Source organism: Limulus polyphemus, unplaced genomic scaffold (assembly GCF_000517525.1).
Source record: "Limulus polyphemus unplaced genomic scaffold, Limulus_polyphemus-2.1.2 Scaffold7923, whole genome shotgun sequence".
Taxonomy (NCBI): Eukaryota; Metazoa; Arthropoda; class Merostomata; order Xiphosura; family Limulidae; genus Limulus; species Limulus polyphemus.
Window position 1 is genome coordinate 18827 of NW_013673533.1, and position 13404 is coordinate 32230.

General features: G+C 34.1%; 1 protein-coding gene across 1 annotated transcript in view; it reads right to left on the reverse strand.

Annotated features, from left to right (window-relative positions):
- LOC106474972 (kelch-like protein 10) overlaps window positions 1–13404 on the reverse strand; it is a 16962-nt gene that overhangs the window by 1799 nt on the left and 1759 nt on the right. The window contains exons 2-5 of the mRNA XM_013935670.2: window positions 10722–11199; window positions 7604–7773; window positions 7360–7468; window positions 2487–2819 (exon numbers count right to left, since the gene is read on the reverse strand). Coding sequence (XP_013791124.1) covers window positions 2487–2819; window positions 7360–7468; window positions 7604–7773; window positions 10722–11199 — 1090 coding nt within the window. The remainder of the gene's footprint in view (window positions 1–2486; window positions 2820–7359; window positions 7469–7603; window positions 7774–10721; window positions 11200–13404) is intronic.

The following is a 13404-nucleotide window of genomic DNA, read 5'->3' on the forward strand; positions in this document are numbered from 1 at the left end:
TTAATGTACCATATCGAGGATATTTTAGGATCTGACCAATCAGTTAATGTACCATATCGAGGATATTTTAGGATCTGACCAATCAGTTAATGTACTGTATCGAGGATATTTTAGGATCTGACCAATCAGTTAATGTATCGTATCGAGGATATTTTAGGATCTGACCTATCAGTTAATGTACCGTATCGAGGATATTTTAGGATCTGACCAGTCAGTTAATGTACCATATCGAGGATATTTTAGGATCTGACCAATCAGTTAATGTATCGTATCGAGAATATTTTAGGATCTGACCAATCAGTTAATGTACTGTATCAAGGATATTTTAGGATTTGACCTATCAGTTAATGTACCATATCGAGGATATTTTAGGATTTGACCTATCAGTTAATGTACCGTATCGAGGATATTTTAGGATTTGACCTATCAGTTAATGTACCTATCGAGGATATTTTAGGATCTGACCATCAGTTAATGTACCGATACGTACATTAACTGATTGGTCAGATCCTAAAATATCCTCGATACGGTCAGATCCTAAAATATCCTCAATCAGTTAATGTACTGTATCGAGGATATTTTAGGATCTGACCTATCAGTTAATGTACCATATCGAGGATATTTTAGGATCTGACCAATCAGTTAATGTACCATATCGAGGATATTTTAGGATTTGACCTACCACTTAACACACCATATCGAGGATCTCGGGTTCAAGGTGTGTTGTTACCAAACACGCTTTCGACTGTGGGTGCGTTATAAGAGTGAAAGCTAATCTCGCTGTTCGGTTAAGAGTATACATTATCGGCGGTTCGTGCTGTCAAAATTTTGCCTTTATTCTTATTTATAGTTCGAAATCAGGAACGCCATGCCTGAACCATAGGGATCTCTTACCCTGCCATTTAGCCCATTGTGTGCATAAGGCATCGTTTAGGCAATAAATGAAGTCAACGTAGTTGCCTAAACCTAAGCGATTCAAAAGGTAAACTTTAGAATGTAATGAAAACAGTAACTAGATGGTTGGACAGAGTAATGAAAACAGTAACTAGATGGTTGGACAGAGTAATGAAAACAATAACTAGATGGTTGGACAGAGTAATGAAAACAGTAACTAGATGGTTGGACAGAGTAATGAAAACAGTAACTAGATGGTTGGACAGAGTAATGAAAACAGTAACTAGATGGTTGGACAGAGTAATGTAACAGTAACTAGATGGTTGGATAGAGTAATGAAAACAGTAACTAGATGGTTGGACAGAGTGGAATAGTAAAGCCTGTGTAATCAGGGATTAACAGAAACTTTAGTTTTAAAGAAGTTATTGAAAATCACCTTACAAAAACTATAATTGTAAGAACTTTTAAGGATAACTGCCTTCCCACAACTGGTTGCAGAGAGTGAAAGCCAGTAGGAGTTGAGACGTTGTGGGTGTAAGCACTCAACTCCATACCCTTAACTGATTTTACATGATTACTATCTAGTTTAACATCAGCGTTTGGACTTTGTCTGGTAGATGGGATATTCCCAACGCTTTTTGGAGCTATTACCACAGACAATATCCGTTGTGACTTTAAAGTGATGACTGATATTTATAAAGGATTTTTTTAAAATTTCTTAATGCTTATCATATTTATACTGATTACTCGTCGAACCACTGATCGGTAAGTTTACTTTGTGGTGTTACTGAAACAATATCTACAGCTCCTCGACGACTATGATTGAACTACTAACTGAAAGATTTCGGAATACAGGTTATAGATTAATTTTTTTACATTATCCACAAAGTGGACATCATTAGATATTAAAAGCATTATTATAAAAAAAAAAAAAACAACCCGTTACGTGTCTAAGCTTGTCTGTTCTGTATATGTGTGTGTGTATATATATATGTGTGTGTGTGTGTAGTGTGTGTATGTGTATACGTACTACAGGGACGTAGTAAAACAATTATCTATACAACTCTGCCGAAGCTATTATGAAAAGTTTGCTACTGCCTTAATGTTCTAAGAAGTGATACTCTGAAATGACAGAAAAGGACTGGATAAATATGCGCGCCATCTATCTATAGCAATAAGTAACAGTCTGTTTGATCTGACTCTCGCTAAGTGTAGGCTTAGAGTCTGGTTAGAACACTATTTGTCGCCTAGAAACCCGAGAATTAAAATTTGTTGTTTTTAGGAATGAATTTACGAAGCCTGGAAGTGACATGAGGAAAATATATTATGTCGTGTCCACGTGACAGTTATGTCATTGGAACGATTTAGGTATCTCGTAGGAACGAGATAGTACACTCTTTTTATACTCATATCTCATCCAGGGCTCCATATGAATGAGATACATTTCAATAAAAGCTTTAAAACAGTAAGGTTTACTGTTTTATTGGCAGACTGAATAGTGTTTAACTCTCGTTTTTTTGTTTTGTTTCTTTTAATTGATTTCTTTTTTTATGATTTATTACAATGGGAAGATAACGAGAAATATGTTTTACCTCAATAGCAAAATTGGATCGTGGATTATACATGTCAGGTATAGGGGTCCAGGTGTCTGTGGCAGGATTGTACTTCTCTCCACTACATAGTCGTGTAATGCCGTTGAAACCACCCAGGACATAGATGTTATCGTGGTAGGCGAAACAAGACACTCCACTGCGGCGATTCCTCATTGGACTGAGCATATTCCACTGGTCAGTCTCTGGATTGTAACATTCAGCCGAGTTCATGCACTCGGCCCCGTTAAAACCACCAGTAATGAATATTATGTCATTAAGTACAGTGGCGCAGGCGTCGCTTCGCTGGACATTCATAGGAGCTATCATTGACCACTAATGAAAATGAAAATTTCCTATAAATTTCAAATATCGATCTGATTTCCTCGTGTAATACTTCTCACTGTTGCTATAATTCCGAGCTACATTTTTATTTCAGTATTGTAGTATATTTCTGTGTGTTACTGGTGACCTGGTGATTAGGGCGCTCGACTCACAATCTGTGGGTCACGGATTCGAAACCTGTCACAGAAAATGCTTGCAATTTCAGCTGTGGGGGCGTTATATTGTTACGGTCAATCCCACTAATCGTTGATAAAAAGTAACACAAGAATTGGAAGTGCGTGGTGATGACTAGCTATCTTCCCGCTAATCTAGGAATAACTAGCGCAGATAGCCCTCGAGTAGATGTACGCGAAATTCAACAAACAAACAAAGAATACTTTTGTTAGATTAAATTGAAACCGAAACGATTTTGATTTACTAGCAGTTTAGTTATTTCAATATTTTAATTCAGAAAAGATGTTAATTAAACTCAATTATTTGCGATTACGAGTATAGATAACTTAACTTAAGCCTAATAATGGATCAGGATTTTTCTTGTTGGGGTTAATATAGCTTTGATAACTAGACTTAGGCCTATACTTTCTAGTCAACAATGAAGCTTTTAACTCCTTGAGCTAGCTAGGCCTAACCAGGTTTAATTAAATATATATATATATATATATATAGCTTTGATAACTAGACTTAGGCCTATACTTTCTAGTCAACAATGAAGCTTTTATCGCCTTGAACTAGCTAGGCCTAACCAGGTTTAATTAAAGATTCCATCTCGTTAGAACTTTAATGGTTTTATTTGTTTAGTCCATAAATGCGACTAGGCAATGAAATTCGGTAAGGACAAATATAAAAAAAAAGTTCTAGCATGATCTGGGGCGGAAAGTTGATGGATTTTCCTTTATTCTAACAATAAATTTAAAAACTTTCCGTGAAACCAAGATTTACAGGATATTTTAGACTAATTTTATTAATTTATTATTAGTACTTTGTTTCGTAAGCTACGTCAAGCAAATTTCGCATCCTCGCGAACAGAAATTGGTATCCAACAGGAAGACAGTGTTCATGTTACTATGTCGTTTTTACAACCGAATTTTTATGAACATTTCTATATTTTTTTTGTGTTAACCAACCTAATATGAACATATAATTAAAGTTCATGTGAAGTGCTATGTTAACTTATGTTTCTGTTAATTTTTGTTGTTGTTTTCTTAGTATAAAGCTACACAATTAATAGGCTATCTGCTCTTTGTCTACAGGAGGGAATCGAACCCAGGATTTTAGCATTGCGAGTCCTTAAACTTACCGATGACCCACCAGATGACGTTTTTCTGTTACCATTTCAGTTGTCGATATGAAGAAGAAAAAAAAAAGGTAAGAGTCAACGATTCTACAGCTGAACAATCGTTTAGAAATTCAAAGTGGGGTTCACAGTTCTGGGTGAAATAACCCAGACTGTGCATATTCGTATGTGTTTAGATAATTTACCCAATAATTTAAATCTCTCTTGGCAAAAATATGAACCAACATATGGAGCGTCTCACCCAGTGAAAATGTTGAGGGGGAGTGATCCCCCTGCATCACATTAACAGCCCATGGCTTGAAATAGATCTAACGAGGTTTAAAGATCTTATTTGGTCTACATCTTAAGAGTTCCGAAACACCTATTTTCGATATTTACGGTAAGGTCGTGGCGACTGAATATCACTTGTTGTCATGGTTACTAGCTATTAATCGTAACCACTCTTGCCTGATTTCGACGCGATTCAAAGGTTTCATTCTATTAGCTTTTATAGTTGGAGATTTATCCTCTAACATTGATCAAATACTACAGCTTCATTTTTAAACATAGACATACCTCATAAAATACCTAAAGAAAATATAAACAGTTTATCTAAAACATGATTTAAAAAACAAATAAATATTTATGGATGTAATTCTTTGTTTGTTGAGAATGTATAAAAACCCCAGATTACATCTTCCTTCTATATTTAAATTCATTTTATCGATAAAACCGTGGTTCTCCTGTTTCACTCGCACCACTATACATTAGTGTGCTGTCTGTTAGTCAGTCAGTAGACATTAAAATGACGTCACATAAGGAACGCTTAACATTGCAACTTGTACTGTCGTGACGTCAGTAAAACGTGTATATGCCATGAATCACGAGAAGAATTATTCATTCTGTAGGCTACAACACGGCATGACATGCGAATTTCAAGAGCAAGAAATAGAAATATTTGTTACTCTTAATTTTGGTTTTATTTACTCTCGAAACGGAACACTTTCGAAGACCCTGCGCAAGTACATCTAGTAATTGTTTCATGTTTGAACTAACTAATTGCATATTAGGTTTTCTGAAATGTGACATATATTTTTAAACGCACAAACGGATGTCCCAAACATTCTTAGATTAGGTTTCTATGTATATGGGGGGGGGGGATGATCTCATAAATGGTTTGTGTAATAGATTTTATATAAATAGGAGTTTTAAAATCAGAGGCTACCAAGAAAAGATACAAGTGGTCAAAGGAATTTGTGGTCAAGTAAAAACAATTTGGTCAAAGGACTTCAAACTGTTCGATTGTTTAACTTAGTAAAGCACTTAAAACTAACTTTATAGTACCAAATGTGTAAAAGGTTTTTTCAATTGGTTCACTATAGAACTACCATAAAACTATTTAATTTTGGCTCGATCTCAGTTTCTAAAAAAAATATTCCGGTTCTAAGCCAGTCCTATTTTCTAAATATTTTACTCCGATTCTAAGCTAGTCCTATTTTCTAAAGAACTTAACTCTGGTTCTAAGCCAGTCCTATTTTTTAAAGAATTTAATTCCGGTTCTAAGCTAGTCCTGTTTTCTAAATATTTTATTCCGGTTCTAAGCCAGTCCTATTTTCTAGATGTTTTACTCAGATTCTAAGCTAGTCCTATTTTCTAAAGAACTTAACTCTGGTTCTAAGCCAGTCCTATTTTTTAAAGAATTTAATTCCGGTTCTAAGCTAGTTCTGTTTTCTAAGTATTCTATTCCGGTTCTAAGCCATTCCTATTTTCTAAATATTTAACTCCGATTAAAAGCTAGTCCTATTTTCTAAAGAACTTAACTCTGGTTGTAAGCCAGTCATGTTTTCTAAATATTTTATTCCGGTTCTAAGCCAGTTCTATTTTCTAAAGAACTTAACTCTGGTTGTAAGCTAGTCATGTTTTCTAAATATTTTATTCCGGTTCTAAGCTAGTTCTGTTTTCTAAATATTTTATTCCGGTTCTAAGCTAGTTCTGTTTTCTAAATATTTTATTCCGGTTCTAAGCCAGTCCTATTTTCTAAAGAATTTAATTCCGGTTCTAAGCTAGTCCTGCTTTCTAAATATTTTATTCCGGTTCTAAGCCAGTCCTGTTTTCTAAATATTATATTCAGATTCTTAGCCAGTCTTATTTTCTAAATATTTTATCCCGGTTCTAAGCCAGTTCTGTATTTTAATTATTTTACTCCGGTTTCCACACAGTCTTCGTTTGCAAAGAAATTTAATCTGATTTCAAGCAAGTCATTTTTTTTAAATATTTCTCTGGACTTGAATCAGACTTATTATCTATAGGACTTTAGTCTGAATTTGAGCCACTTTTTTGCTTATAAAAAATACTGTAGTCCTGAGTAAGTCCTGTTTTCAAGGTGGCTTTGAGCAAGTCTTAGATTATAAATACTATTACAGTGGGCTAGAGCCAGTCCTGTCTTCTTCTAAAGAATCTTACTCTGGGTTTGAGTCAATCGTATTTCTTTAACAACTTTTCTCCTGTTTTCTTAAGGACTTTATCCCTTGATGGCACAGAAGTAAGACTGAGGGCTTGAAACGCTAAATGTTAGTGTTCGATTCCCACAGTGGACACAGCGCATTGTGAAACTTTGCGCTTAAACACAAACAAAAAGGGACTACTCCACCTTTGAATCAGCCACGTTCTAGAGGAGACATGGATTTTGATCACGTTTTTATTTAAGTAAGATCGTTTACACATGCATATACTTACAAATAAAGATTTCAACTAATCCGAGGATAATCTCAAGAAAGGATTAAAGCAATGAGAGAAGAAAGATTCAGTTTGTAGATTTCACTTTTAGGCTGTTAAAATAACAAGTTTAACTGTTTGTTTTAGAATTTCACGTAAGCCTACAGAAAGGGTACCTGCATCTTGTCTGGGTGAAAAAATGAGATTTGACTGTCGCTCTTATAGCGCACCCATGGCCCCAAAGTGTGGAACGCAGTTTTGTTGCAGTGAGACGCGAAAAATGAATCCTCGGATCCGCAATCCGGACACGCTAGCCTAAGGCCGTTGAAAAGAAGAAAATAATGACGAGAAAAACGAAGACATATAAATGTCTTATAATCATTACAATAAGACAAAAAGAAGACAAATAATGAAATAAAATTGAAACATTTCTTTACAGCAAAAACCGTGTAAATTTTCAAGATAATATAAGATAAGAGAAAGCAAAAAAAAAAGTTTCAAGTTATTATTATCCAATTATTATTATCGTTTGACAAAACTAACCTGGTTATACCTGTGGTCGTATTTTTCTGCTGTATTTTGACGATGGTGGCCGTTATATCCACCCATAGAGTATATTATATTGTTTACGACAGTAACACTAACGTAACACCTAAATCAACAGAAACACGTTTTGTTACAGATAGAAGGTTAGGTAAGTAGAAGAGTAAACAGATATATTTTTAAATCACTTTGAAAATACATTTTACCAAGTTTCAATTATTATTGTTTTGTTGTTGTTTTTTACCTCCTAGCGTTCATGGGCGCCACCTCGCGCCATTGTTTGGTTACAGCATTGAAACATCGACAGCTGTTGAAATACTCTATTCCATCAAATCCACCAATCACGTAAATGTCAAAGTCTATGACAGCGCATTTGTGGTACGCACGTGCACCCAGTGGGTCGACTTCGTCTACCTTTCATAATAACAAAGTGGAAGAATGTTATCACTGTAAAAACGATAAAATCAAAATCTTAATAGAAGAACCAGTTTATTACAGTAATAGCATCAGAGCAAATAGAAGAACCAGTTTATTACAGTAATAGCATCATAGCAAATAGAAGAACCAGTTTATTACAGTAGCAGCATCATAACAAATAGAAGAACCAGTTTATTACAGTAATAGCATCATAGCAAATAGAAGAACCAGTTTATTACAGTAATAGCATCATAGCAAATAGAAGAACCAGTTTATTACAGTAGCAGCATCATAGCAAATAGAAGAACCAGTTTATTACAGTAGCAACATCATAGCAAGTAGAAGAACCAGTTTGCTCTGGTACGTAAGGACGCAGAATATCTCAAATCAGTTTTGGGAGCGCGTGAGGTAGTGACATAATAACATCTATGCTACACCAAAGCAAATTTCGCGTGTTTTTTGTTGTTGTTCTTGTACAACGAAGATTACACCCACTTACTTGTTTCTTTCAGGATTTCGCTCAAAGCTACATGAGGGCTACTTAAATGATATAATAGAAGGATGGCAGCTAACCAAAAGTACCCACCGTCAATTCTTGGAACACTCATGTTTGGTCAAAAAAGCGTGAGACTACACTGTTACTAATATAACACACTCATGCCCCCAAAATGCAAAGCGTTTTTTGTTTTGTTTTTCTTGGGGCACGCATTATAAACTTTGAATTCTCGGATTGACAGTCGTGACATGTTAATCACTTGGCCACGCCTGGCCTTACATTACGACAAATAAATCCAGCTCACCACAAACTGAATGTAAACTATAGAAATTATTAGCGCCAAGTACAAAAAGGCTTTAATTTATGAATATAAAAAAAATATTAAAAAGTAAACAAACGAAAACAAATCACTAGAACTTTGATGGATTTCACTTTAATTTGGAAACATTTGGAACTTAGTCCGCCATATTGTTGTTTGTCGGTGACTTTTTTCTTACATTTTTGAAGCATCATTATTTTCTTACTTTTTAAATCGCTGAAGTTATGTAAATTTAATAAATAAGTTTCGGCGCTGCACCCTCTGCAAGGATCGAAACCGTAACTTTACTCTTATGAGCTTTCAATTTTCCCGCTGAGCCATTGGGGGAGGCTGCATAAATAGCAAACCCTTCAGCCCCTAAAACAGATAATGACCAGTTTTGATACAGATTCCTGTTGGATATTAGTCATTTTTAAATAATGTATTCGAGTCAAATGAAAAGTCAATCCTTAAAAATACTGTAAATTAAACTTTTTTCTTCTTTACAAAATGGTGTCAAATGTTTTCACATACAACTGAAGAAATATTAAGTCGTAATAACCAAGTAATCGAACTTATATTCACATAAATACAGGATAGGGCAAATGTGACTATACAGTTGTTTCGTTTACAGGGAAGTTTAATTTCTAACGACGTCTTTCTCTGAAACAAAAAATAAATATATTGGTTTTAATTGTCTTTTTATTGTTATCTTCAGTACCAACTGTACAATACTAAATGTACCAGCCGTTCAGTACCAGCTTACTGTAACTTTTTCCTCTCCCTGTAGGATACTTATATAGTGTAATCATAATTATAACTGACATAATCTATACATAACGTGGTTTATTTTGTTTGCTTAAGTACAAAGCTACATGATTGACTACCTTGCGCTGTGTCCACCGCGGGGAATCGAACATCGAATATGTGGTTTATCTAAACCAGGCGTAGTCAACTGAACTCTGAGTTATAAAAATGATTTATAAAAAAACCGAAACGACACTAAATGGAGATAGTGTATGTTTTTTAGTTATTGTTTCCATTAATGTCCATATAAAGTCAGCGTTGTTCATCTTTATTTAGTACAGGCATTTTAAGGCTTAAGTAGGCGTTGCTCATTTCTATCTAGTAAAGGAATTTTAAGGCTTAAGTCAGCGTTGATCATCTCTATCTAGTACAAGCATTTAAGGCTTAAGTTAGCGTTGATCATCTCTATCTAGTACAAGCATTTAAGGCTTAAGTCAGCGTTGATCATCTCCATCTAGTACAAGCATTTTAAGGCTTAAGTCAGCGTTGATAATCTCCATCTAGTACAAGCATTTTAAGGCTTAAGTCAGCGTTGATCATCTCTATCTCGTACAAGCATTTTAAGACATACTTGATGTTTTGTTTTAGTGCTTATAGACAACAAATATTTGATTTATAGTCTGGTATATCGATACTGTAATTCACTTTTGCTGCTTATCTTCATTAAGTGTTTATTCAACAATGTGAACGTCTACAATGTTAACTGAGCAACGAACATAGTTTAATTGTTCACAGCAGGCTTGAAATAAAGTGATGTTGACCAGTGCATCATCAACAATAAACGTGTCGGATAGTTACATGATTTAATTTCACCTGGAATGTTAAGTGGTAAAAAAAAGAACACTTCTCCAAATGTTAGACGACAATTAAAAATAAGACATAAGATGGTAACCTTGAGGTCTTATAATGCTAGAATTCAAGGTTCGATGCTAATGGCGAATGCATGCAGACACTCCATTGTACAGCTCTACGGTAAAACAAAACAACACGAAATCAACTTGAATTAATAAAAGAAAAACAAAAAAAGAGTGTGTGTTTCTTATAGCAAAGCCGCATCGGGCTATCTGCTGTGCTCACCGAGGGGAATCTAACCCCTGATTTTAGCGTTTTAAATCCGAAGACTTACTGCTGTACCACCGGGAGACAAGAATAACAGGTGTAACCACGACTGTAACTTCTTTTGTTTGTTACCAAAAAAATGTTTTAAATTCTTTGCAGAAAAATAAAAATTGGGAGCAGGGGGGGGGGGACAATCATATTAATATTAAAGACATGAAAAAAGGAAATAAACGGATATTAGTTCATTTTGAAAAATTTTATTTCCAAACGACATTTTCTACTCACCTTGACCCAACGGTCTGCCCTGGTGTCGTAGGTTTCGATGAAATTTGTCGGACTCCCACCACTCCAGCCACCTATGGCGAACATGACCTCATAAGGAATCCGTGGTCTAGCCAGGTCAGGAGTTGGAATTTCGCCGTCCTTCTGCGTGATCATTTCAAGATCGTATAAGAACTTAAGTGTGTCAATGACCAATGGCCGGCAGTCTTCGTTCTCTAGCACATAAGGGTGGTTCTTGACCTTCTCAATAAAAAACTGCGTGTCCAGCAAGCCTAGACGAACACAGCGCATCAGTTGGACGATGTGTTTTTTTCTACTTTGGGGTTCTTGGTCAATCCATTTTATCAGTGCAATCCAAACAGTTTCTTCATTTCGAACATTTAATTCCTCATCACCATAAATACTCACCACTTCTTCGACGGATAGTTCCATCAGTTCTTCGCTGACGTTAGCCACATCCGGAAAATTGGTCATCAGATATCTAGTTACCAATGTTAAAAACCATCTATAGAGATGACAGTGTTTAGATTTGTTGAAAATTTAAAACTTCATCAAGAAAGTTTGAAATCTTTAAAATACAACTCAACTGATGGAAATTTGAAGCTCCGTCGAGAAAATTGAAAATCTTTAGAAATACAACCGAACTGTTGAAAGTTTGGAGCTCCAACGAAAAAAAGTTGGAAATCTTTAGAAATACAACTCAATTGATGAAAATTTATCAAATATTTGAAAACACGCGTTACAGCTGTATAAAACTTTCAAATATTTAAAACCGTGTCACGACTGTGGAAAATTTAAAATTAGTGTACTATTTTTTTTATTTATGCGTTCTTTATAATTTGATAGCTAACCTGGGCAAAAAAAAAAGACACTCCTTATATAAAATTTGAAATTGCGAGATTATTTCAATAAGCCACGTGACCTATCTGTCAATAAGTTATTCTGATTTTCCATTTATTTTATTTTTTACAAAATGGCTGATTAGTTAGTAAATTCGTCTTTTGGGAAATGATGTACGACTGATTATGTTGAAATAACGATTTGTTTGTAGTTAAATATAAATCTATACAACAGGCTAGCTGTGCTCTGCCTACCACGGGTATCGAAACCCGATTTCTAGCGTTGTAAGTCCGCAGATATATCGCTGTACCATTGGGGAACTGAAATAATGAACAAAGTGGTGTAAACCATGTTTACTTTTCTTATAAATATTCATAAGTACTAAGGTAATTATAGCTTATGCCTTTTATACCTAGAGACTAAGGTAATTATAGCTTATGCCTTTTATACCTAGAGACTAAGGTAATTATAGCTTATGCCTTTTATACCTAGAGACTAAGGTAATTATAGCTTATGCCTTTTATACCTAGAGACTAAGGTAATTATAGCTTATGCCTTTTATACCTAGAGACTAAGGTAATTATAGCTTATGCCTTTTATACCTAGAGACTAAGGTAATTATAGCTTATGCCTTTTATACCTAGAGAAAATATATCATTTATTAATAATTCTGCTTAAATATGGCGTTAAGTAAATATGGCGTTACTCATGTAAAGTTTGTGACATTATTAGAATATATCTGAATTTGTTTTTATATGTAGACTATCAACGCAGCCATTGTCGTAAAAATGATTTATTATTTTAGTGGTTACACAGCTAATTGTAAATGATTTATTATATAAGTGGTTACACAGTTAAAGTCTTATAAATGATTTGTTATTTAAGTGGTTACACAGTTAAAGGTTTGTAAAGTATTTGTTATTTAAGTGGTTACACAGCTAATTGTAAATGATTTATTATATAAGTTGTTACACAGCTAAAGTCGTAAAAATGATTTATTATTTAAGTGGTTACACAGTTAAAGGTTTGTAAAGTATTTGTTATTTAAGTGGTTACACAGCTAATTGTAAATGATTTATTATATAAGTGGTTACACAGCTAAAGTCTTATAAAGGATTTGTTATTTAAGTGGTTACACAGCTAATTGTAAATGATTTATTATATAAGTTGTTACACAGCTAAAGTCTTATAAAGGATTTGTTATTTTAGTGGTTACACAGTTAAAGTCTTGTAAATGATTTGTTATTGAAGTGGTTACACAGCTAATTGTAAATTATTTATTATATAAGTGGTTACACAGCTAAAGGTTTGTAAAGGATTTGTTATTTTAGTGGTTACACAGTTAAAGTCTTGTAAATGATTTATTATATAAGTGGTTACACAGCTAAATGCTTGTAAAGGATTTGTTATTTTAGTGGTTACACAGTTAAAGGCTTGTAAAGAATTTGTTATTTAAGTGGTTACACAGCTAAAGTTTTGTAAAGGATTTGTTATTTAAGTGGTTACACAGCTAAAGTAAATGATTTATTATATAAGTTGTTACACAGCTAAAGTCTTATAAAGGATTTGTTATTTTAGTGGTTACACAGCTAATTGTAAATGATTTATTATATAAGTTGTTACACAGCTAAAGTCTTATAAAGGATTTGTCATTTTAGTGGTTACACAGCTAATTGTAAATGATTTATTATATAAATGGTTACACAGCTAAAGTATTGTAAAGGATTTGTTATTTTAGTGGTTACATAGCTAATTGTAAATGATTTATTATATAAGTTGTTACACAGCTAAAGTCTTATAAAGGATTTGTCATTTTAGTGGTTACACAGCTAATTGTAAATGATTT